This window comes from Cavia porcellus, unplaced genomic scaffold (genome assembly GCF_034190915.1).
Source record: "Cavia porcellus strain 051 isolate PalLab524CR breed Dunkin Hartley unplaced genomic scaffold, mCavPor4.1 scaffold_29, whole genome shotgun sequence".
NCBI classification, from domain to species: Eukaryota; Metazoa; Chordata; class Mammalia; order Rodentia; family Caviidae; genus Cavia; species Cavia porcellus.
In genome coordinates, this window is record NW_026947512.1 from 13122835 (window position 1) to 13150717 (window position 27883).

At 35.7% G+C, this 27883-nt stretch overlaps 1 protein-coding gene across 6 annotated transcripts in view; it reads right to left on the minus strand.

Annotated features, from left to right (window-relative positions):
* Nucleotides 1-27883, minus strand: part of Dnm3 (dynamin 3) — a 548406-nt gene that overhangs the window by 140986 nt on the left and 379537 nt on the right. For all 6 annotated transcript variants that reach the window (XM_063239982.1, XM_063239981.1, XM_063239980.1 and 3 more), the window contains one exon: nucleotides 24774-24883. In XM_063239982.1, coding sequence (XP_063096052.1) covers nucleotides 24774-24883 — 110 coding nt within the window. The remainder of the gene's footprint in view (nucleotides 1-24773; nucleotides 24884-27883) is intronic.

Sequence of the window (27883 nt, forward strand, 5' to 3'; positions counted from 1 at the left end):
CTATGGATTTGGAACCAGTTCAGAGAGGCTTCAAGGTCTTTTTAACACAGTACACTTGACCAGAATCCAAGAGAAGTTTATACAGAGCTTGGATCATTTTCCTTTAAATTTCTATAACATCTCCTGGCTTCTCACACTGCAATTCACCTGTCATATTCTTGTTCATACTAAAGTCCTGTCAGATCTTCTGCAGATTGTCTTTTCACTGCCCAGGTGAGACTGATCTGCCAACGCTGAGTTTTTGCAATGTATTTCTGATTATTTATATAGATATTGAAACTGGTCTGAGTGTTTGAAATCTAAAAAGTTAGAGTCCTGAGAAATCTTTTTTGCTCTATTGTACTTTTCTTCGGACAGAAGAGTACACTCTTCCCAGTATGCTACGAGAGTCATAAACGCAGAGAGCAAGGTCCCTCTGTGTGTACATTTGCTTTTATCACAGAGCCTAATTCACAATAGGTGCCCCAGTCAAGTTGGGTAATTTCTATTCTCAGCCTACTTTCTCCAATACAGTTTTCTAATCGTCTTTTAAAAAAGAAAATGCGGTGAATATTTTAAGTCCCATTGTGAAAAAGACTCACTTTAAAATTTAAAACTTTGTCAATGGCTCTTTGAAATCTTAACTATGTCGCTATTCATTGGTAATTTTTCATTGTCACACTTTTTTACTTTCCAAGCAGAGCCTAGAATAGTTAAGTATGCCTTTGCTTAGAGAAACTATCTTGCCTTTTGTTCAATTTTTAGTTCCCACGTCCTTTACTAAAATTGGTATCAGCTTACCTAATATGAAGGTGAGATTCCCATTTCTAATTCTAGAAATACTCTGACGATCCAGCTCATAGCAGCAACCCCAGAGGTAGGTTGAAAGTATGCATAGTAAATAGTGATATCGCATTCAAGACTGGAAAATTATAATGAACATGACCTCACTCATCAAGGCCAGTTGGAGAGTAGGTATATACACAAATGCACAGACCACACACATGCATGTTATAAGATTTTTTTCCTGTGATTAATTACTGCAAGCTACTTTCCAAGTTACAAGATTTTAAAGAATTAGAAAACAACATACATGAAAATATTACCAAACAAATTAAAATTCAAAGCTCAGTGATGCATTTCAGACTTTAGATTTGCAATATTAGCAAAATAAGTGATAAAAATTGTAAGGAAAAACAGATTTTATATGACATCAGCCATAGGTAGGATTGGTCATTTTTCCCTTTTTTGCCTAGACAGTGCTGGTTTAACTGCCAAATGTTGTCCTAGAATAATTATTAATAGTGTTGCTATTTCATCTCAGAACGGATCACCCCTGTAACATGATAACACAGCTGCTTCTCAAAGTGCTCTGGTGAGGAAGAGGCTGGTTGCACAAGTTACCTATTCCATTTTTTAAAATCTATACTAGAAATATAAAATATATAACATATTGTGATAGTTTACTGTAGTGTTAACTTGAGCAAGAAATGCCCAGCTGATTGCTTTAGGACAGTTCCAGGTGTGTCCAAATAATGGATTTATGAAGAAGGAAGACCAACCCTAGTGTAGGTGGCACCAACCTATAGGTCTGGAGCCTGGATGGAATAAAGGGAAGGAGGAAAGTTGGCTTCTGTTTCTTTGGTGGAGCTCCAGTCTTCCTCTTTGCCTTGGACATCTGTCTCCACACATCAAATACAGACTCTTTAGCTTTGCATTGTAGATTCTTTGATTCCTTTATACAGGAGGAACTTGAACAAGATTCTGCAGTGAGCTCAACTTTCTGACTTTTAATTTTTTGGATCTCCAACATACACTGGTCTTTTTACCTTCGGAAGAACATCTGACCCTGTACACCTGACTCTGTAGAGAGCCATTGTGAACCTACCTTGTAAATTTGTGTATATTCTGTTCCTCTAGTGAACACTGACTGATACACATATACAGTATATGAACTATTAAGAACTTCTTCCTGATGATGGGCTGCTATTTTTTCTGAGTCATTTTTATGTATCACTAACTCAGCTCTCTGGAAAGGCAATACATAATTGATAGAATTTTCAGCACAGCTAAAAGATAGAAACATAAAGTGGCCTTTATTTTAAGAATGCAGAGAGAGAACCCCATGACCACTGAGGTCTGGCTTTTCTCTCTGCCGGGCACATGTTGTGGGGGGCATACACGTACCTTAGGTTTGGGGTGGTGTCTAAGGGACATTACTGATGCATGAGTAGCCAATTGGAATTCATTTCGCACCACTAGTAAATTGCGTAGGGATGGGAAAGTTGACCTCAAGATAGAGCCCCTTGGTTCTGCCTCCCAGCCTCCCACTGCTGCAGCATCCTATTCAGGATGCTATTCAGGAAAATCCTTTCAATAATGAATCCATAAACTTCATAAAACATATTTCATTCTTTTCATAATTTTTTCCAAATTAAACATAAGATAGTCTGGGAAGTAAATGTTACTTAAGAAGAAGTATGGATGTAAATAAAAATTATCTTATAATAATAGGTCATTTTAACTAACCATCCAGCAGATGTTCTCATGGGAGACAGGGATTTCAAAGGAGGAAAGTGCCCGACATTTTGCTTTCTCAAGTCTAGCCTGAGTGTGCTACCTGGATCTCCCTAGACTTAACACTCACATTTGCTTTTGAAGTGCTTTAGACAAGTCAAGTGATATGGAAGAAAAGTTTCCCTCTGGGAAACACTGACAGAAGTCAATGGGCTACTTGGTTTTGGGGATGGGACAGCTGAAATATCAACAACAGCATGATTCTCAAGTTGTTTTTTTATTACTCATTCAGGTAAGGAAAGAAGCCACTATTAAGGGGTAGATATGAATCAAGATAAGAAAATTAAAATATTCTCCAGATGGAAGGAGAAAATCAGATTAAGCTGAAAACAACTAAGAATAAAATAGTTTTGATAACAAATTATGAGTCTGCATATTATTGTTTTGTAAATATTCCTGAGAATTTCTGTCAGTGTAAATATTCCTGAGAGTTTCTATCAATAGTTAAATGTGATTTGATCTAGTGAATAACTTAGTATTATTTTCCATTTTAAATGAAAAAAACCAAAGAATTTGGACTGTGTATAGTAACCATGCAGTGTAAATGAAGTATATTTTAGATAATTCTACCTGTTGAGCCCACACAACTGTAATGAGTCTGTTTGTTTATCTAGCAATAATTGTACATAACACAGATAATAGTTGTGGAGAAATGATTAACTTTGACCAAGGCAGTGTGTCCAGCAAAGTCAAACTTATATCCATAGTAGCCAATATCAGAACAATAATTAAGAGTAGTGTTACAGGTTCCAGGATTGCTTATTCACCTGTCCACAAAGACGTAAGTACAGAAATTGAGAATAAACACTGAGAAGCTTATATAGCAATGTGATACTGCTCTTGACATTCAATCTATGATCAATGGATGGTCCTGTTAAGTGGGTTTTAAATAGTCTCACTGCAGTAAAACTCACAAGGTAAATCATTTGTGTGCAAGTTGTATACTGCTCATGTGTACAACAGGATCATGTATTGGATCACAAGTGAAACTGGAAATTAAAAAAGAAAAACTTTACCGTGGAAAGTTTGAAAAGTGGTACTTTAGGAAAACTCTCTGTTTTAAATTTCTGATAGTTTTGCTCTAAAATGAGGGATATAATCAGATAATGCTCTGCAGATATAGCATTTACTAAATCCTTACAGGAGTTTACTATTTCCTGTCTTTCATCACTTCTTAGACCCATGATGGTAAAAAGAGAGTAAGGAAAGAAGGAAGGAAAAAAAGAAGGGAAAAAGGAATGAAGGAATGACATACATGATAGCTTTATTCAAGACTACCAGAGTGACTTCCTCATTTGAGACTGAGGCTCTATTTCTTTCCCCTTTGCACAGAGTTAGAGAACACAGAATATGTCTCTACTGATGATAAGATGTCATAGGTTGGATTTCGAATGTCCCTCAAAAGACACTGTGTCCAGAGATTGGGTTTTTGGAAGGTGGCTAGTTCATGGTGACAACATATTCGCTAGTGAGTTAATGCCCTGGCAACACCATAGCTGAATGTGCTATTAGGAGATGGGTCTCATGAAACAGGCAGGTCACTGGGAGCATGACCTAGAAGATATGCACCCTTTCTTGGCTCTTCCCTCCATGCTCTGTGTCCTGGCTGCCATGATGTGAGCAGCTTTCCTCTACCAGACCCTTGTACTGTGTCCTTCCTACCCTGGAGCAAGGTGACTATGGATTGAAAATGTGAGCAAAAATAAAACCATCCTCCCTTAAGTAGTTGATACCAGATATTATGTACCAGTGATAAAAAAGTATTTAATACAGATTTTGGTATCAGGAAAAATGGAGTGATTGTCAAAACTATATTAGATTAGGTGGTTCAGAAGCCTTTGAAACTGGCTTATGGGAGGAGTTTGGAAAGATTTGGAGATATAGGCTAGAGAAACTGTAGAATTCTAGAAGCAGTGTAACCAAAAATTGATGTGAGATTCTAGAGCCCAGAAGACTAGAGTGCTGACAGCAATTTGCCTGGTAAAGACTAAAGTTTGGAGGTTGCAGTTGTTAAGGACCCTATTAGCAGTTGAAATCCATGTGTTATGCTCTGGCAGAAAGTGGGTCTATATTTTGTAGGTCTAAGATTCAGGCTGTGGGGCCAGTACTTTTAGTAGCTGAGAATCATAGCTATGCTGATTAACAAGAAGAAAAAGCCCACTTAGAAAGTTTTCATTTTTGCCACAAAGGATGTGCCTTCAAAGTTGGGGCAAAGAAGAGCATGGCTGTTGAAAAGATTAGCATTAAAATAAAGCCCAAAAGAGCCAGGTGTGATTCAGGAGGCTGAGGCAGGTGGATTGCTGTAAGTTTGAGGCCAACCTGGGCTATCAAGTAAATTTAAGGCCAGCCTTAACTACATAGTGAGACCTTGTCAATAGAAATAAAATAAAATAAGCCACATGCTTTATATCAGTGCAACAGAAAATATACCTTAAGCGTATCTCAGAAAAATGTGGGAGTCACATCTTTCACAGGTTCAAAGGTACAAAATTATGAAGCTTTTATTGAGAAGAAAGTCCGATGGCTTCCTGCTCCAAAAGGACCATGTAGGGCATCTGATCCCTGAAATTGGGTTCATAGCACTTAGCCATCCAGATAGTTGGAGGTCTCCACAGCCATGATCCATGGTTGCCCAAGTACTGCTCAAAATGGCAGCAGACCTTAGTGCCATCCGCATGGTGCTATTGTCGGCATATAGAATGCAAGACTTAGGAAGTCATGGAAGCTTCCGTCCATATATAAAAACAAACAAAACAAAAGCAGGGAAGTCAGGAAGTGTGCCCTTAAAGGACAAAATATGAAGTTGTCAGTAGAGCTGAAAGTACAGTGGAAACCCCAGGAAGTTGGAGAAGGAGAAACATGGAACATTTGCTGAGGAAACCACAGGCAACAAAGAAAGCCTAAGAAAAGGGAGGTCATGTGGGCTAAATCAGCAGTCTGTGAGAATGGAGCTGTCCAAGATATTTGGAGTTCACATCTTGCCACAACTTGCCCTGAGAGATGGACAGAAAACTATGTCACTTAACATTTGTGCTGTGAAGTTTTTAGTCCTGCTTTGATCTCATTCCATCCTATTTCCTATTTTCCTTTTTGTACCCTGTACCATTTTATGTTAGAGGTGTTTAACTTCCTTTCTGATTTTTACAGGGGCTCACAACTAAGAGTTTTCCCTAAGTCTCAGAGGATACATTGGGCTTGGTCTTTTCAATAATGTTGAAACTGTGAAGGCTTTTGGGACTCTTGAAGATAAACTAAATGTTTTGCATAGAAATGTAAAAGAGTCCTTTGGTGTTCAGGGATAGAACATTACAATTTGGACCTGGAAGTTCATCTAAAAGATTCACATGTCAAGAAACTGAGCTTTTGGAAGGTGGCTGGATCATAGTGATGCTACAAGTAGATCAAGTAGGTTAATAAGTAGATTAGTAAGTAGGTTAATCCATTGATAAAGCCAAAGCTGGATTGCTGTTAGGCGCTAAGCCTAGTCAGAAGAGGAAGGTTGGTGTGTGTAGGAGGTGAGTGGAGACCTGGAAGAAGACATCTCCCTCCACCGCCCCTTCCTTCACTCCTGCTTCCTGCCTGCCATGGTGTGAGCAGCTTTCCCTGCCATCTGCTCCAGTGCTTTTCTGGCCCATAGCCAGTTGACCATGGGCTGAAAATATAAACTAAAATTTAAATCTCTCTCCTCCTATAAATTGTGAGTAGGGGGCTCAGGTATTGTGTTCCAATGACAAAAAAGTAACTAAGACATAAGGCAACCTTCTTTAGTCAAATCTTCATGTCTATCTGTGCTTCTCAGAAACCAACACACTCCTAATATCTTCACCTGGGAAAACCTAAATGATTGCATGACTTCTCTCCCTGGCACCTACCTTCATCCAAACCATCACTCAAAGAAGATTCAAGGAGTAAAGAAATGTTCTGTAAAAGCTGTTAATGTTTTTGTTTTTTATTTGGGAGAATACATGAGAGAAGACTGACATACGTTTGGGTTGCCAAGAAAAATCCTTCTATCAATTTGGTCTAAAATGAGATTTTTTTTTTCAGATTTCCTTTGATTTCACCAACTACTTTAAAACAGTGTATAGGCATATAAACATATAAATACCCAATTTGGTAGTCACTGGATTCTCAATTCTTCAAAATTAAGAAACTTAATAATAGACTAATTTATGCTATAAGCATCATCCCATAATAACATGAAAATAATCCTTAAGCTGATGAAACGCCATTACATGATTCTTTGTGTTGTTTAGTTTTGCCATCTCATAAAAGTGTAGATTAACAGCTCCCAGAGTGCTTCCTTGAGACTCCTATGGTTCTCAGGACTCTTTCAGGAATCTCCAAAACCCTTTCAGTGGATTCCCAGGGTCTAAACTATCTTCACCGCACTGGTTTGCTTTTTTCCCTTTCATTCTGTTATGAGTGTTCAGGGCTGTTTTCCAAAAGCTACATGACATATGATGATAGCACTTCTTGGAAAATTAATGGAAAGCAAACTTGTATATGCACACGATTTCAGAGATTAACCCATTTTCTCTTTCTATGTCTGTGCTCTTCATAGGTACTTTCAATTATGCTATGCTTTGTAATCTCATTATCATCCAGTAAGTCATTATCTGAAACCCTGAAGTTGCACTTGTGCCTATGTGGAAACTCAACAAACAATGTATGTCTTTGTATTAGAAAAAAAATTTTTTTAATTTAAAATTTTTATGTGGAATGTAGGTTTTTAAATTCTAATATAAATCAAATTCTAAAATAAATCAAAATGTATTTACAATATATGTTGCTTATATCTCAGGATGGCTCATTAGCTTAAAAAGTAGAAATGTGAAGACTAACTTTCTCTATTTGGATCTGCAATAGCTACCTTGAAAGATGCTGAATAAGATAAGACGCCATGTCTAGGAGTTCTCTGCCTTCTCAAGGAAGGTGCCAAATGCAAAGAAACTGAACTGAATGCTAAATAAAAAAAAATAGGATGCAACTTGGTACTGTTGCCCTGAATTTCCAGATGTTTTAATTTACCTTCTTGACTTACACAGCTAAACACTTTTGAATAGCATTTATAGCATTCTGAGTAGCAGCTAACCTACAGCATCACATTTTGAGACCAATTATTAGAGGTTTTATTAAAAAGCAATAAAAAATTTAAAGGTGCATACGTTTCTGAGAGCTAAATGTTGCTTGCTTGAGTTTTGAAAAATAGGAATGAAAAGACCCAGAAGTAGCTTACAGGATAAAGCTCTGTAGTGCCCTGACTGGGAAAGCACAAACCACAGCAGAGAGGCCAATAAAGCTGTGTTTAGTTCACATTGCTGGGAGCCTGCTGAACTGAAAAGTCAGTAAAAAAGAAACTTGCATCACTTTCCAATAACAGAGTGACTTGTCTACTCTGTAATTAAAGATTTACAGAGATCCACTCTACTCTTGTAATTAATGATGTAGTTTGCTACCATAAAACCTGAACTAAAAACCTCACCCACAGAATTGTACTTTTGTCTTAAAATGAACAAATCTGAAGAACGACTGAATTTAATTATATTTGTCTGGTGTTGTTACTAATTCTTGAAGATCTTTATAAATGTTACTAAAATATTCAGAGTGTTTTGAATATGCTTTTGGAATTTTATGGTTTATTGTGCAACAAAAGTGCTAACTTTTGCACTGACAGTGCGTAGTGGATATCTTAGCATAAATCAAGGTAATCTCAAAGAGCTGTACTTCTGGCCATTGTTACTCAGAGTTCAAAAAGAAAAAAAAAACTAGTTTTGCTTGAGGATATCCAATGAAATTTAAATAATATGGAACTTATAAATATATTTTATATTCTGGATAGTACAATACTAACTATAATATGAATTAATAAATTCTTCATTGATATATCAGTATGTTACTTGGATTCACATTTAATATTCTATGTCACATAAAATATTCTATGTCACATAAAATAAACACACATAGCCCTTCTAGGCACATGTGCTATTGAGGTGTATGCAGAATCATCTGCTTGTCCCCAGGAATTCCTTTTTTGCTGGAAAGACTAACAGTCAATCTATGCTTCCGAAACATTGAGTTATGAGCAGACCTCTTCTCAAAAATAAACAAGATGAGTCTATCATTTTAAGTAAAATAGCTGACAGTATTTATGGCTAATAATTCAGCGTGGCAGTAGAATTTTGGAAAACATAGCTACTGCCGGGGGTTTGAGAGTCCCCTTTTCTGCTGAGATTGGCAGTGATAGTAATGAAGGCAACTTACAAACATAGCTTAAAGAAATGGATGAACATTTGAAAGATACGCACAAATCAGGGCACCAGTATTTCCCAGGTGACAAATATACAATCTTACAAAATCACTCAAATAAAACATCCATTTAAAATGCACAACAGACCAATGGATTAATGCAACAATGTGAAGAGTGACTTCAGATTCTACATGGCAACTGATCCTTAACTATCACTTGCCAAGTTTTGGTGCGGCATCAAAGAAGAAAACTCACCTTTTCACATTACAAGAATAGGCTTCCATTTTCTAACTATATTATCTGTGTGAGGCCAGATTCTGTTCATATATTTCAACCAAAACAACATATTGCAACAGATTGAATGCAGAAGCAGATATGAAAATCCAGCTGTCTTCTATTAAACCACACATTAAAGAGATTCGCAAAATTGTAAAAACAATGCCATTTTTCCCGATGATTTTAAAGCATTTTTCCATTAGAAACAAATTAAAAATGAAACGTTTTAAAAATACTTTCATTAATTCATTTAAAAAACAGTAATAACCCTGTTTCATTATTAACAAATGGATATAAATGGTGGGTTGCTAATAAATAAATGCTTAACAACTGTCTTTCTGGGGGAGAAAAAGCTCTGATTTATAGCATTTGTCATTTTTTTGTAGTAAAACATTCTTGCTCTTGTTGATTTTAAGCAACAATATAAAATCAATGGGCTTGCAGTGAGCTTGCATTCCTGATGTAACCCATACAGTCAGTCCTCAGCAACAAAAGCTCTTTAATATTTTTTTGAGAGTATAATGGGGTTTTCAGACCAAAAAAACCTTGAGTCTTTGGTATAGATCTTACATAACAAATTTACCTTTATCTTCACAAGGTGGCTACCAAAATGCAGAAATTTTTAGCTATCTTAGTGCACTGACAAGATAATCAAGATGCAAGCATTTATCTATTTGCTAAAGCAAAATCATCTAATAAGGAGTTCAGGTTATTATCAAAAGACATATATCACTCATACTTTTGCCTATGGAAGGTCTGAGTAAAGTATGGATTTGACACAAACAGTTTGAGCTGGCAAAACTACTTTCCAAGATTGCATTTTTAGGAAACTGTGCCTTTATATGCGCTGTACTTTCTCCAAATTCTAAGAAATAAATGTAAGCAGTTTCAAAATTAGAAAAAGAAAAGGAAGGAGGGAGACTCACTACAGTTAGAATTTGCAAATATTTTCTTTATGAAACCATGCATCTGCTCAGAGTTAGTTGCAGAGTGTGACTAACATTTTCTACCAAAACTTGTGCAGTGTCATTTCCCTTTGCTAAGACTGTGTGTGTTAATTAAAATTAATTACATATGTCAGTAAATAGTTTCCCGCTGAATGCAGGAGACCGAAGCAGAATAATACAATTTATATGTAAGATATAGAGTTCAAACTTTCATAATATTTTCTTTCAACAGGAATAGTCACTAAGGACATTTTTTATGAACAAGTTGGTTCTACTGTAAATCAACTGAAGAAAAACTTTAAAAAAATCACACACAAAATGTTAAGTTATGAAAAAAATCCTGATTGATAACTGATATTTTAAAGAGTTAGGTTTAAAATTAATGTTCTTGAAAGTAAGGTTTGGATTAGCTCAGTGATCTCCACCTAGCATTTGAAATCTAAGGGTTAATTAAAGGCTTTTTTCCTTTTTCAAACTTAAGAAATTCTAGGCAAGCATTACTGCTTTAATAATGTCAGAATAGTGTAAGGTAACACTGGGAATAATGGAAAACATTGTGTCTGCCAGAGTGTCATGGATACATTATTCAACTGCGACTAGATTTAAATAGCAACAGATTTGAAGAAGAAATCTTTTTGAACTTTTTCTATTTATTTTACTATCTGATGTCATTCTTTTTTTCAACATGCAGATTGCTTTACAATATCCTATAGTTCATCTCTAAAAACCTGATTATTCTGGTAGTCAGTAAAATATGTACTTAGTTTTCTTTATTTTTGTTCTTGGGAGGCCTCTTAGACTGCCAAAGAAATTTGGGTGTTTAGAAATTTCCTTCAGGCTAACCCAGCTAGGGAAAATTTTCACAACCCTGCTTATTCATTTCTTAAGAGCTCTTTTCCCTAGCTTGTTGACTGAAATACCTGAGCCCTTGGCTGTCTCTCTGCTGGCTTTGGGGGCTGGGTATGGGGGGCTGTCACAAACCAGCACCCACTGCCTCAAAGAAAGCTGCAGTACAGACTCACTTTAATTCTATCCTTACCATACATCACCAGAAATAAACTTACTCTTAACTAAAAGCCTGAGACAAACTAGCTAATAACCTTGAATCAGTTTTTAGTATAAACAGTTAGTTTTCAAAAAAGAAAATCCAAATTCCTAACAAAGACTAGCAATGCACTTAATTACAAACAATCACATGTTTTAAGACACTGGATCAAAACAATCTCTTTTAAGGCAGAACAGCGATCTGTCAGACTTTTGCAATCTACCACTACCAGTGTCTCGTTTAAAGACTGTATTTTAGAACCAGTCATATATTTTTCTGTAGTATGTTTGCAACTGGTGATTGCTCCCCTATCATTAATGAACAGCAGCTGGGCCGTTTTATGGTTCCCAAATGGAGGCACACTTCAGTCCCAAGCCACAGTGTTTATCTGAAGAGGGTAGTGGGGGAGGGGATTGCCCATCAGCAAATAGTTGTTCCGGGAAATAGGTGGGGAGAAGAGGGCAATGTGTTCTGAAATCCTAGAAGAAAAGTAAACTTACTGTGAAGGACATAATTTCTTTTTGTTCTTGAACTTTACACAGCCGTGTTGGACTCATTCATCAACACGGTCTTTGGATGAAAACCTCATGAACGTTAATGCCTCAAACACTTCAACCAAAATCCCTGCTGGCCCTACTAATGGCTTCAGATAGAACTCTAGTTTAAATCCCTGGGAAGAAAGAAACTGAATCTGAGTTGCTGATTCTATTCTACAAATCCCTTTATTTGAAATACAGAAAGGCTTGTGAGGAGAACAATGTCTAATTCCCCTAGAAAAATGGATCTGAAATATGCACAGGTGTTTTAAGCATGAAAAATTCTTCCGAAGTCTTTTATGCCATTTGAAAAAGTTGAAAAGCACAAACTTGGTATTTTTTTTTCCCTCAGAAAGGCAGAAACAGTCATCCAAGTAGAACATCATACTCCTATTTCATTTCAGAGTTCAATTTGAAAACCAATAAGAGAAGAATGTAAATTGATTGCTTCAAGCCACAGGCATTTCATATTCAAGCAATTATGTTGCCTTTCATGAGAATTTATCTTAGCTATGAAATCAATTGTCACAGACTCAGTTCACAAAAATTTCACCGAATCATATTTGATTTCTGTCTTAGTAGGGCTGGAGAGTTGAATAAATCACATGCACAGATCCTTCTCTAATCTTTCTCTGTCCAGGCACCCCATTGAAAACCTTGTCGCCCTCCTCTGTGGTGCACCTAGGATTTCCCAACCAGAGAGACACTCATGAAGGGAAAAGATGCAGTATCAAAAATATGGAAAACCAAGTTTCTATCAAGAGACTAGAACAAAAGAAGAGAACAGACACACAAACAGGAAAGTGTAGTTCAATGAACTGGGTTTAACAGCTTTAAGATACCAAATGTTCTTTTATTGGGATGCTAAATAAAACCTCCTATCTAACTCTTCCGTAAGGAAAAACACAGAATTTCTCTTTCCAGATTTATAGAGGGGAATAAACATTACTTTCCTATTGTGAACTCACAATCAATAACTGCAAAAATCCTTGAATCTCTGTCTGACCCATGAAACCTTAATAGTTCTAACAGAACATACAAGAATGAGAACTTAGGAAAAGAGATTTAAAATCCTATTTTTTGGTTCTTCTTCTTAACTTTTAAAATTTCGATGAACAATAGAAAATCTGATACTTAATACTTAGAGCCAAACAAGTAAAGATATAGAATGCTTTCTATAGATATGTACATAGCATTGTTGCATAATAGAAAAAATATGAGAACAAGTTGAGACAATTTATAATAAAACTATACTTTCTTCTTTAATAGACAATGTCATGGATTTCTATTCTATTTAACTCAAACAACAACCATTTTATAGTATGTATACAATTGAAAATTCTGAAGCTCTCTTTAAATGAAATATTTCCTTCTGTCTTTAAGCTATTTCCTCTAAATTTTAATCTCTATTTCCATTTTCAGCCCACTTGGATCTAAGGCAGTAGGTGTCTAGAAATTATCTGGAGAATAATTTGTATTAGCGATTAGCATTATTTGTATCTTCTCCAAAAAACAGAGGGGAAAACGTAGCTTCTATCCATCCATTCTCTCATAATACTGAGTTTTCCGATCATCAAGAACTAGGGTAGGCCCTCAGGATAAAGTGATACACGAGACAAGCAGCCTGTCCTTCATGGCAAGGGATCTAGCAGTGGAAACAAATACTAAATTCATAATTACATTTTAATTAATATAACCTGTGGTTTTAAAACCAAAAGGAAGTACAAGGTGTTAAAATGTCGACCTATATAACCCACCCTATTCCTTAAGACTTTTTAAGTGTTTCTCACAGGGACGGTACTGATACCTGGTTACTATCAGTTACTTGTGTTCTCCTTTGAATAGAAGGTACAGATGGCCTCATATGTAGTGGATTTACAGGGAGAGAGGGAGGAAGGAAGGGAGAGAGCGAGAGAGAGATGGAGAGAGAGAATAAAAAAAGTCTGGGGAAAACGAAACCTTTAGGTCATACCCCAAGTTACAGGAAGGGCACAAAGAACTATATAGGTCTTGGGGCTGGGGATTTAGCTTAGGGGCATAAGCACCTGCCTTGCAAGCAAGCCATCGTGAGTTCAATTCCCGGCAAAGAACTATACAGTTCTAGCGGGAGGGACAAAGAGTTTATACCCTCAAACTGATTTACTTTTTTCCTCCACCAGGTAGTCAAAGGCTACTATCCCTTCCCAGATAGGTGACCCACCCATACTCCAGGAGAAAAAGTAAGGCAACATATATAATTTCATTGCTCAGTGCAGACTGGGAAACTGTTTCCTGACTAAAACTTCATATGACACAGGAAAGTCTTGAATCAAAGCACTCAGAAGATACACAATTCCAATACTCTGTGAAGCTAGAGTAATGTTTTAAACATTATTTCAACAACAGTGGGATAAAAATAAACTATTTTTTCCAGGTGTCTTGCTTATGTTCCATACGAAGGCTTAATCGCACTGAGTTTCTTACACAATATTTTAGTTCCTAGTCCCAAATGCAGTGTGCTTTTACCTACTGCAATTCCTATAAATGAGCTTCTGCCATCCCTATTTATGGAAAAGTAATTGGTTCCTTTTTAATATGGATTTGATACTCAGCCACATCCCTGTGAGACCTGACCTTTTAGACAAGGCCCTGTATGTCACATTTTGCCCAGCATATTTGTTTAATTAAACACATTTCCAAACAATAAAAACTCTGAGAATGTCTCAATCTGGAAACACAACAAAAAAGGCAAACACAAGGAAAACCTGACTCCAATTCCTCTTCTAGCCAACAAGTGGAAAAAAGTGCTGCTCAACAATGAGAATAAAGAGCCATTCTTCCCAGAACACCTAGTGAGCGTGTACTAACCATCTCACGGCGCTCCTTGACATTTATTGAGTGTCAGCAATGTGCCGGGCACTAAGTGGAGTAGTGAAACATCCTAAAGTCATTTTCTATAGGAAAAAGCATGGAGGAGGTGAACTGGAACTCTTGGTCATGTTGATAAACCATATCCTGAATTGAAGCTGCACAGCAGTGTCAAAGAAAGAATGACTTATTTTAAAAGAAAACAAAGCTTGACAACCCCAAAGAGTGCTTAGAAAATACTGTGTGGCTGCCCTAGAAACCCCCTGGACAGAAACAGATCTCTGCTGGCTGCCAGGACTGACATACCTGGGACCAAATGGGCCTTAGCGTGACCTTAAAACTGAAGGCCTGCCTGGGGAGAGCACAGAGCAGCACAGTGGAGCCATTATTTAGACATTCCACCAGAGCAAACATGGTATTTCTAACAAAATCAAATGCAATCTTTGGTTTAGAACATGCCACAAAGAAATGTAAGAATCTTTTAATTTTGGTTTAACCTTTTTAACTTACAGCGCTGAATGAATATGAGAACAAAATATTGTAATAGATCAGATCAGTCTCCCTAGGCATCTGAGATACCATATTGAAAGCCCCAGAGAGAGACTCAGGAATGCACATTCTTACCTGGAGTTTATGTAGGCTATCAGGTGGGGTGTGGAATTCACTCTCTTCTAGCTCTGTAGTCACTGCAGCTAGTAACAAATCCTTGCATTTATAAGACTCTTAGAATTGAAACACTCTTTAGGACGGCTCAAAAAAATCTGGTCACCAGACTCGTAAAGGTCATGTTAATTCACCAGGACACTGAAGGTTTTTTTTTTTTAAAAGATGTTAAATGCATCAATTCCCAAACACCTGACAGTGGAGAGCCACAGAGTAACTGTTTTAGACTTTGTAGTGGAAAGCTGAATTAGGAACTGGATGAGCTCTCAGAAATAATGCTGCCATACAAACAGCAACGCCTCAAGCAATTTTTTAGGAAGTGCAGCAGGAGTATTGGTAAGTTCAATGCAGAGCTTTAAAAATGAACCTAAAAGCATTCCTTGGAAATTTGTAAGACTCACCAGCAAACTTAAATGCCTGCTCAAGAGGCTTAAAACCTCTTCACTGCTGCTCTCCTAAGAGCAATTTCAATTAAAGCCATAAGTGGAATTCCTGCTCATTTCCCATAGTTAGTGATTAAACTTTGGTATCAGAAGGAGCCCTGGACCTGGAGACCTTAGAGCTGGGTTCCAGTTCGGGCTCTGACATGGGGAAGGCATTTGACTGTTACACAGGTTAGTTCCTTAATATGTAAAGAAAGGACAAATGAGATGAACTCTATGTTTTCAGGAAACCCAGGAGAGTCATATTTTAGAACTACTTTAGCACCAACACTGATCTTTACACCAAACGCCTTACTCCAAATTGCTTTACTGTGTCTAGGTCTGTTGAGTGAATAAATCAATCAATACAATACATGGTCATGGAAGATAGGGAAAGAAAGCTACAAAGCAATACAACATTTAGAAAATCTTCTGAATTAATCAAGGATAAAGATATCTAAAGTCAAGGAAGCAAAATTCTTTCTTTTAAGATCTTGTCTCAGAAGAAAGAAAAATTGAGAAAATAACCTCAGAATGAATGTAAGTAGTGAAAAGAACACAATTTAAGAACAGGTCATAGAATCTTGCTAAGCTCAAGAACTTTAGATATACACATGATTTGCTCACTTGCTGAATATTAAAATAAGTAATGTTACATGGCTAAGTTCAGTTCAACAAACTCCATGGAAACAAAAAATACAGTATTTTTACTCTAGCGCTCACTTTGCCATTGAAATTACCGAGAAGAATATGGCAACAGATTAAGAATTTTTTACTACTATTTGCTTGGATTAATACTACTCCTTCCTGGGGATCTTCCTTTCTGTTCCCTCTACATCAGCCCATAGCGTGACTTGATGAGAGTCACCCACTTCAACGCCAGTTCTATGCCTGTGGCTGAATCCTATGCTCTCTGCTACATCAGCACTTAAGTATTAGAATGGACTACACTAACAAGTAATGAGGATATGACCCAATTATTTCACATATCATAATCTCCTAAACTGACTCTCTTCCGCTCACTTTTATTTCTTTACTAATTTATTGCATTTTATGTGTTAAAATCAGTGAAAAATCTTATAAGATGCTTGCTCATGATTGAAAATGTCACCACAGTAAGATCAGATCTTTTATTTCATTTACAGTATCAATACTGGTTTGCAAGATTGATGGCGAAGAAATGCTTACTAGATACTTTGCAACTGATAACGGAATAGTTATTTGTTGAGAGAATAAATAGGAGAGTGGGAGGAAGATCATTCCTTATAATTGAGTTTTAAATCTTTCATGTTTGTACACATCCTGAACCCCAGGTAGGACTTCCAATTCATATTATCACAGTCCTTACCCCTAGCAGAAATCAGAAGCATAGTTTTGTATTTCTGTGCTACAATGATAATGAAAGCTCACTTTGTTTCAAGTAGAGGAAAAAATGAAAATTGAAAATTTCCTTCCGACAAGATATCTAGACTTAAAAAAAAAAACCTCATTAAACACCTAAGCGCTTTACAGGGTGAACAAAATACCTCATACTTTCCCTCCTCCCTCAAAAAATTAAGAGAAAAAGACATTTTTGTCATTTTTGCTACCCTGTGGCATCAGCTGCAGTAACCAAAAATCTTGGATTTTAATGTCCATAAAAGAACAACAAACAACACCCTGGAGTTTATGTGAAGGCTGGAACCCTCCACAGGTTGTGTCTTCAGAGGAAAAAACACTGAAAACAATAAATCCACTAGCAAAGAAAATAATTGCCAACTTCATCCTGCCCAGGTCAAAGATTAAGAGGGCATTAGTGAGCTGGAAAATAGTATAAAAAAAATAACAAAACCATAATGAAGCAGAAAGGAATAAAATGTCTAGTATATGTCTATTAGGAATTTTAGAAGAGAAACAAGAAAGAATAGAAAAAAGATGAAAGTCAAAAGTTTTCATGACTTATGAAAATCAAGAATCCTCAAGATTCAGAAACACAATGAATCCCAAGCAGGACACATAAAACAACACACACACACACACACACACACACACACACACACACACACACAGGTTGTACTTAAACTTCGGAATACCAAATAAAAAAGAGAGCATAAAATAAATCACTGAGTAAATATAGATAATCTATAAAAGTAATAACAATTACACGAGAGGCTGACTTCTAAAAAGTCAGAATGTAGAGAAATAACAGCTCCAATATAAGGAGACAAAATAACGATAAAATACTTTAATATTCAGTTAAAGAACTACTCAGAAATGAGAAGTAACATAAAAAGCATTTTCAAAAAAGAAGTACCAATCAGAATTACAACCATGTAATAATTACAGAGGGCATTTTTAAAGAATATACTTTACTGTGAAGAAAGTGAGCCAAAATAAAATATGGGAATTAAAAAGGAAAAATGAAGAAATTAGTAAGCATGCCAGTAAATCTAAGTAACCATTGCTTGTACGAACTAATTAGAAATTGACTAACACATTGAAAAATTAGGATGGAATTCAAATTTTGACCACAATATAAAATCACGAGGGGTTATCAAAATTAAAATGTCTTAAGTAATTTTGGAGAGAGTAGAAAGACTAACAACCAATTTTAAATCAACTATGATTATCAAAATATTAAAAAGTTGCCTAAAAGAATCAAAATGAAGTTTATAAATACAAAACTAATGACAAATAAACTGCATTCAAAGAAAAGAAGGTGGGGCGGAAATGATAACAGAAAAGACAAGATAAAGAACAAAATACTATGCTAAAATTAAATTCAAGTAAGTAATACTAAAACATTTCAATGGGCTAAGCTCAATAATTAAAAGAAAAGGACCTCACATCCACGGAAAAAATAAACAAATCCAGCAGAGAAAGCAGACCTGGGCTAGAGGACCAACCACCATGGATGTGAGGGAACAGGTCCATGGCAGAGGAGTGGGTCCCCAGCAGCACACAGAGAGCTGACCCCAAGCCACTACCCGACTCCATGTGAGAAAGCTGATCTGTGAGAGAGTAGAGAGAAGCAGCGCAGGGCAGCGGATACAAAGACTAATCAATTCATATCTAGAATATATGAAGAACTCAAGAAGATTAGACCTGCCAAAATAAAGGGCCCAATCAAAAAAATGGGCAAGAGAAATGAACAGATTCTTCACAGAAGTACAAATGATCAATAATACATTAAAAGTGCTCAAAAATCACTGGACATTAAAAGAGTGCAAGTTAACGCTGAGATTCTATCTTACACCAGAAAGACGGCCATCAAGAAGTCAAATAATAACAAGTGCTGGAGAGGCTGCAGTGAAAAAGAAACACTTCTGTACTATCGGTGAATAGGTAAACTAGTACAACCGTGGTAGAAATCAATATGGAGACAAAATTTGAGGACAAAAAAATGCAATAACAAATTTCATGTCAACCAGGTACCTAGGTAGCTTCCTGAAAGAATCAGAGACATCATATTACAGTGTTGTATGCAAACTCGTGATTATAGTAGTACAATTCACAATAGATAAATATTGCCAGGGTCCCATAGTCCATCCACAGATGAATGGTAAAGAAAACGTGGCGTTTACACACTATGGAGCATTACTCTACCACAAAGAAAGATAAATTTGAGTCATCTGTAGAAAAATGGATACCTCTTGACACCATAGTGTTGAGTGAAATAAATCAGACACACAATCCTAAATATCTATCATATGAGAAACTCACAGTAAAACCAAAGAGCAAAGTAAAGATAGATAATAGGATGCATGTGAGGAGACAGATCTTTCTTAAAGAGGAAGGGAATCAAGAGATGGAAAGAGGGAAGTGATAAGGGATAAAAAAAAAGGGGGTTGGATGTGTTATATACATATACCAACTCTGCACAAGGTCTGTAACATTATGCACTGCAAACATGTATGACAAACAGAAAGAGGATCAAGAGATGGGTGGACGAGTGAGGAAGAAGGATAGGGGATGAAAAACGGAACTGAGATCTGTTTTGTGCATTCCTCAACTTCCTGCAAGAAATGCACACATTATGTACTACACACATGTATTAATAAGATAATATTTTAGAATTTAAAAATAAATCCAACTATATGCTACCATAAAAGAAACTATGAAAAGTTAACAACAAAAGGTATTGAAAAGATATACTGAGAAATATTAAGCAGATGTCAGGTAGAATAGTTGTATTCACAGCAGACAAAATAAATTCAGTAAAAATAAAAAGCACTGTCACAAAATTATTTTTCATTAAGGCATCAAAAGTTCTACATTTGTAAGAATATAAAATCATACATTTGCCTCAAAATATATAGGGCAAAAACCAAAATACTTGTGAAAATATTGAAGCTTATAATCATGAAAGAGTGAGCTTTCCAAAGTTCTCTCATAAAGATCCTTTACAACTCTTTCTGTTTCCCTGCCCATTCACCTCGTTAGCAATACTTGCTCATTTGCCTATTTCATTCACTGATATATTCTAACCACATACTCAGGCAGTGTGTTTGTTTACATACTGAACTGACTGTCCCAAGCATTGCTTGGGTAAGTGACATTTTAACCAGTCGATTTTTGTCTGCATGATATAACACTCATACTTCTGTTGATTGGTTTTATATTGACTTTTTTATTTAGAATATTGATTGGTTTTATATTGACTATTTTTTTCATATTTGTTTATTTAGAATATTGTATCCACTTTGATGTTTAGGGCTGGGGATTTAGCTCAGTAGTATAAGCGGCTCCCTGGCAAATGCAAGGTCATGAGGTCAATCCCTGGTAGCAAAAAAAAATAAAACACACTTTAATGTTTGTTTCTAGTGAAATCTAATGATAATTTCTGGTTGTTTATTTTATTTGCAAAAGATAACATAACTTTATGCTATAATCTATAAAAACTCTTATCATGAGTACATTAAGTACAATTTTTATAGTTCACCAGAATTCAGTTGTATTCTTTTACAATACAAGATGAACACAGTAGTGAGACTGAATAAGAAGGATGTGCCAAGACTTCTACGAAAGAAAAAACTGAAAAGGGAGAAATGTTAGCATATCAAAAAGGAAAAGTCTGTGTTATGAAATGGAAAGACAAAAAAGATGACTCTTTATTCTCAACTACTCCTAATACAAAAATGATAGAACTTAAAAAGAAGAAATTGAACTCAAAAATTTCCCACAGTGGGAAATAATTATAGTATATCTATGGGTGCATTGAGATAGGTGACTAATATTTTACAATCTATCCTGTAGTCAAAAGGCAAGGGAAAACATTATATTTATGCATAGTCTGGATCAAACAATATAAAAATCATTTGTTACTTATTCAAAACAAGAGGATTCAAAAAGTCATTTAAAATTTAGATTATATCTACTAGACTAAATAATTGAAACATACGAAATAGCAAGATACCAACCAGGATGACCATCATCAAAGTCTTCCCCATTGCATTTAGTTCAATGGGCACTTTATTTAAATTACACTACAAATGTCACTCAGAAATAAAGAAAGGGTGAGCATGATAGTGTAAAGTGTGTTGTTCAAAGAAAGAATAAGAATTAGGAAAGAATTCAGAAAGAGACTACATGCTACTGTCCATGCAATGTGTATTGAATGGTTTACAATATACCACACACAGAAAAATCACTGAATAAATCTGATAAAATCATTATTTTGATATTTCCTGTTATGTAATCTTATTAGAATTAATGAAAATATGCAATATTTTGTCATCTTGTATTTAAATAACTAGTCTGGTAAGTGGTTAAGTACTTACTTGTAAATGTTTGAAATAAGATTTTAAAAAGTAACAATGGGGATCAGATAATGCAGTTAATAAGTACTGCATAACCAAATGAACTCTCATGAAACTGGAACTGTCAGATTAGTAAATGTATATTCTTCTCCAATGTACTTGGAATATTTATGAAAACCAAGGATGTATTGGATCATAATCTCTGAGGATAGTACAACTAAGTTAGACATAAACAACAATAAAGTAATAAAATTTTATGTGTTATTAAACGAGAAAACATCTTTAAGTAACTCCAAAAAAATCTATAATGAAGATCAGGAAACACAAAAGAATGATAATGAAAATACTGCATTTCAAAAATTTTGGTAGGCAGTTAAAAACCAGCTAAAAGCAAATCTGTATATTGCAGAAGAATAAGAATTGACTACCCATTCATCCAAATTAAAGAATTAGAAAAGTGACCAAAAAAAAAAAAAACCACAAAGAATTGAAAGAGGGAGGAAATAATGAAAAATCCAGGTATTACTGAAATAGAAACAAGAAGGGAACAGTCAAACCCATTTCTTTGAAAACAGACGAAATTCTAACAATGGGGATTATAGGAAGAAAAAAGATAAGGTTTAATACTGGAAAAAAATGATACAGCAGAAAAATTTAAAAATAGAATATTAAGAAATACTTGATGTTAGTATATTTTAAAACAAATAAAGTGAAGCATTCCCTAGAAAAAAACTGACTCATGGGAAAATAGAAAATCCAAACTGACTCATGGGAAAACAGAAAATCTGAAAAAATCTTTAATGTCTAAACATTAAATCACTTGATAAAAGCCTACTTAAAAAAAAACAAAACAAAATCTTTCAGACCAGATTATCTTACTAGTGGCTTGCACCAAACATTGAACTGAATTAATTCTTATTTTATACCAGTATTTAGTAAAAAAGATTTATTCTTACCTCAATTCATAAAGCTAATAGAAGCTGATATTAAAACCAGACAGAGACAGTACAAAACAAAAGGCATTTATGGTCCAATTTCTATTATGAACATTGACCAAAAACACTTAAACTTAAGCCAGAAATGCATAATAAATAACATTACATCATGACGTAACTAGCTTGAATCCCAGTAGATCAAGGATGGTTTAATGTTAGAAGGTCTATCAGTGAACTTCACCACACAAACAGATTAAAGAATAAAGATCAATCTTTTAGGCGGAGGTATTGATAAAACTCAACACCCATCCATGATTTGCAAATGAAAACAGAAACCTTAGTAACTAGGAACACAAAGAAACTTCTTCACCTGGTATCAATTATTTATTTAAACATATTCAATCACAAAATCATTAAAATAACACTCTTTAAACTTAGAAACCGACAACAATATCCGTGAGTGCTCAATATTGCACTAAAGGACCTAGAAAACATAAAAACAATTTAAAGGAATCAAATTTCGAAGGAAAAAATAATGTCAAAAGAGCTATTAGGACATCCATGACTTCACCACAGTTTCTGAGAAGTAGTTGAAGAGATGAATACCTTTTCAGAACACTATGATTCCAGAATATCTTGTTTCCTTATTTTGGTGACTTAATCTTTTTATAATCTGCAATTGTATTTTGTCCAAAAAGATGCCTCACTGCTGTCTTGCCTTTGCACTGCTGTCTTGCCACTTGTCACACCATTGCAGGACCGGAACTCCACATTCACCAAGGATTGGATTTGGTTTGAGTTCCTGTTTTCTGCCCCACTCTGCCTTGGGGCAAGAAGGCTCAGTTTACCTCTCCTGAAAATGGTAGGCTCTCTTGATTCCATCTACTCTGATGAAACCACACAAACAGTACCAAATTTGGCTATCGATGGCAGAATTATTACTATTCAAAGAAACTTTTTTTTATTCTTGGCCATTTTCAGTATTTTGCCTTGCTTTTGTTTTTAACAAGCTACTCTCAAACCATACTAAGTCTTCTAAAAAGCCCACTTCAGCATTTGGTAGGAGAGAAGCATTTAATTTTCTTTCTCCTTGATGCTTTAAATGGCTTGCTTTTGTGGTTTTTGTAAGTATTTTTGTTTTATGAGTCACTCTGAGCAACTGACTGGGAATGTAGAAAGAAGTCGTCTTTGGCTATTTTGATTAACTGTGTGATTGACCTTGGGCCCATCACTGAACCTAATCAAGCAATTTCATTCATTGCTAAATAAAGATAAAACAGCCTGGAAACATGGGTTAAAATTAGACCCTGCCACCTACTGACTCACTTTCTTAGTAACATACACAAATTAGGTTTTTCCAGTAACATGTCTACTTGGGAAAAAAATTGCTTTTATTGCTTATGTCTAGTTGTAGCCCATTAACCTCTATCCTACACCTTATTACTTCTCTACTTGCTTACTTAACTGTGTTGATTCATTTTAATAGACAACTGTTGTTTTCCATGATGACTGATATTGTGCATGACCAACAGTAAAGAGGGAGGAGGTATGAATAGAAGCACTTAGACAATGTCCTGATTTGAGTTCCAGCTCCCCTGAGGTCTTAAGGAAAGTCAGTTTTGTCAGTACCTCTACCTAAAAGCAACCACACCACCCGGCCTTCTCATTTATTTTATTAGTCCACATCTGCGGTACATAATGTTTACATTCCTTGAGTAGTTGGTACACGTACATAACACATCTTCATTCCTTTTTCTCCCTCCATCTCTTGATCCTCTTCCCCTTTCAGAAAGATCTATCTCCATACTTCCTAGTTGCTATCTTTTGTTTTGCCTTTTATGTTTACTCTGAGTTTCTCATAAGAGAAACCAGGTGATGTTTAATTTTATGTGTCTGATTTATTTTATGTAACAGTATGGTGTCAGGGGCATCTGTTTTCCTACAAATGACTCAAGTTTATCTTTCTTTCTGGCAGAGTAGTAGTCCACGGTGTGTAAACACCATATTTCTTTATTTGTTCATCTGGTGGACACATAAGCCCCTTCCAAGACTTCACTATTAGAATTCTGCCTTTTTAACCTCATGCGCACTGGTTACAAAAACCAAAAAACAATGAATATGGATGGTGCTTTGGTTCTGGATATTTTATTCACCTCAATGGAATGATTCTATCTATTGAATTTAGCTATAACCTGTAGGGGCATCCATTCATTTAGACAGATGCTGTTACACTTATGATAATCACTAAGAAATGTGTAAGTACATACAGAAGGATGAGGAAGCCTTTAAGGTAGTAAAGTGTAGTTTTAAGAATAGATGCAGTGTGCTTTTGGTGCCTTCTGGGGAATTAATTAGTTCTTGAAGATCTTTGTTATTATCTTTTAATCTTTGAAAGCCATAACTCACTGTGGAGGTTAAAAATACAAAATAAATGAAAGCAAAAACAAAGATCTGGCAAAATTCAAGGTGCAAGCAAGGAACTATTTGTCAGTCTGATCTCTGGGTCACATAAAAATTCAAGGAAAAAATATGAATGCAGAGTTGCTTTATTTTCTTACCTTTGCTCCGTGTTAAAGAGGGCAAATATGTGTTTGCTAGACATGAAGCTCTTTTCTACATCTCGAACTTTGAGGTTGTCCAAGGGAAGCATGTACTTCTTTTCTTTTTCCTATTATAAGACAGAGAGAAAAGAATATGAGATCTTGAAACATGCCAATGGCACCACATCACCAGATGACTAACACTTGATTATACTACCTTGATACCAACAAACACTATTTTGATACCAGCTACCAACAGGAATAAAAGTTGTTGGATATAGGAAAGTCCAGTGATTCTCAGTACATGAGTTGGAAAATTGAGGGTGGGAGAGGGAAATATACAGAAAGGGCTCATTGATGGAGAAAACACATGGTCCTCTATCCTTTCCCCCTCATGTGAGTCCCCTTAGATATTTTTAAATGTTAGTTTGATATTAAGAATTTAGCCATCTGTTAATATTTAACAAAAATGTTCTGGTTCTAATTCAATGAGAAACGCCAGATGGCTTGCATTTCATGTTTTATTTGCAGCCTAAGCAGTTTTGATAGCCAGGGTTGGCAGGGGAGTGGAGGCACAAGGACCCCCGTATAAAATGCCCCCCATAGACTGTGATAAAGAACAGAAACTATTTACCTTGTTTGGGTCAAGCATATAATAAGGCTAGAAAAAATATCATTCCATAAATTTCATAAAATTATTGAGCTCTTGGGGGGGGGAGCCCATTAGAAGTACACCATTACTAACTAGAACAAGTTCTCTTTTAAACTTAACAGTTCTTCAAGTTGAATATGGACATTGGAAAGGTAAGGTCTGAACTGGGATCAAAAGGCATTAGTAGAACATAATGAATGCCACAGACTCACTGGAAACATTTACTTTTAGGAACTGGCTCAGGAGCAATAGCATCACATGTATGAATGTCTAACAACCTATACAATAGTAGCAAGCCAAATAGTCTACTTAATAAACCTGGTAAATACCTACTATCAGGGGCATGTTAGCAAAGCAGTTATGAAACAGTGATCCTCTGGATGAGAAAGAGCAGTATCAGAGGAGAGCATGTACAGCTGTCACATTTATTAAACAACTGTTAATGCCTATGAGAAGTACGTGCATCATGCAAATATGCCTAGCATGAGCTTTGCTGACCTTCCCGTGTAGAGACCACCTCCTTGAGAATTCGTGACTAACGCTCAACAACATGGAGCAGAATTCTTATGTGCTCCCAAGCCAGCTGTGTGAGTACTATTTGTACTGCACAGAATATCACTGGGCTTATGATTTCTTACTCCTCAATTAGGAAAAAGTAGGGCAGAGCATATTAGGTTAGCAAAAAGGTGACACTCTACAAAAATAAGGCAGAGTGAAGCAGATGATTTCCTTCCAGTTGGAGAAAGCTGGTTGGAGAACAAAATGGCCGTGCTGGCAGAAAGCCTTGAGAAGGAACAGAGGGAGCACAGGGAAAACATGAGAAAGCAAACACTATAAGAAAATTCCAGTATTTCCTGTAAAATGTTAATAATTTATTCATAAATGCATTCTAACTAGCAAAATATTTAAGTAAATGAAATACCATAGTTGAGTCCAATTTACTTAAAAACATTTACTTGTCAAACTGCTTTAGGACAAAACTCTTCTAAGAGGCCAGATTCTAGATTGAGTGAAAACCTGTCCAATATATAATCAAATGAAAATGCTTGAGACCCAAGGAACATTTTTTAATAGAAGCCTTTCAATGCCCTAAATTTAAGCAGCTGGGTGTTTTTAATGCACCATCTTATTCAACTTTTGGAAATGATGGATTTGCCTTTTAATGGGAAATCTGCATTTCATTGTAAAGATGGAACACAATGTTCTTGGCTTACTTTCTATAGAAGTAGGCTTCCTTTTGTACTACATTCTTCAGCATATATTCAAGACCAAAAATCCAGCAAGTTTATGTCAGATACTAAACACTGGAGAGAAGCAAAATATGCAGACAAGGAAACATGAAAAGTGTAGTGCTCATTTCCCCACTACGTAGTGCCATTTATCCGAAGTTTTTGAGGACACATTGCTAAATTATTTCATAATCCCAAGTTTTTGTGACTGACCAAGAAAGAAGGAAAAATGTTCAGGCTGATTTGTTTAATTACAGTTGTAAGTCAGGGAATTAAATGAAGCAGCAGCAACTGCAGCCAATGAACTAATATATCCTGGTTATTTTTAAAAATCATGGTGGTTTTGAAAAAGAATGATGCACTAGAAAAAAGAAACTTGAATCTGAAATAGCTAAAATTTTAAAAGGAGAAGAGAGAAGGAGGCACATGAAGAATCATAATTTCCAAAATCCAATGAGTCTTAGCATTAGCTTAGATAAGAAATTTACTAAATAATTTTTATCAGTCTATTAAGTAGCATAGGAATGTGCTGGTCAGTATGTTAGCCATCAGAAATACACAGCTCTTAGGCACCTGAAATGTAGCTAAAAGGGAATATGTGTAAACATAAAACATGTACCAGATTTCAAAGCTTTAGTATGAAAAATTGAAGCTAAGCTATCTCATTCATACTGTTCATATTGCTTATATGTTAAAATGATAGGATTTTGAATATATTAGGGCAAAGTATGGTTAAACACAATTTTAAAATGTATTCTTTTGAAGGTGATTGCAATTCAATGTCAAATGACATATATGGCTTTTATTAAATTTATTTTGACAGCACTAAACTGCATGCACATATGTTCTTTTTTCTTCTTCCCATGTATCCAAACAATTTTCCATTCTGTCTTTCCTGTTTGTGTTGTTGGAGTGTCCTTTATTCTCCCAGCCACCCAGCTGGAACCCTTCCAGATGCATTGTCTTTCTTCATGTTCTTTATTATATCAAGATTATGTTGTGCTGTATTTGAGGTTCTGTCATAGTTCCCCTTGCTTAATACACTCCCACCCCATTGTTTCTGGTCTTTGACATCTCACACATCTCACATGGCATCATAAGTGAGCAGCTATTAGTCTCTTTGCCTTCTAACTTCTCTTACATCACCAGCCAGGGCAAAATTAAAACACAATTTTGTCAGATTCATTATAGTCATTCCAAACTTTCAGTAGTTTCCCATTATTCATGGAGAAAATCTACTAAAATAT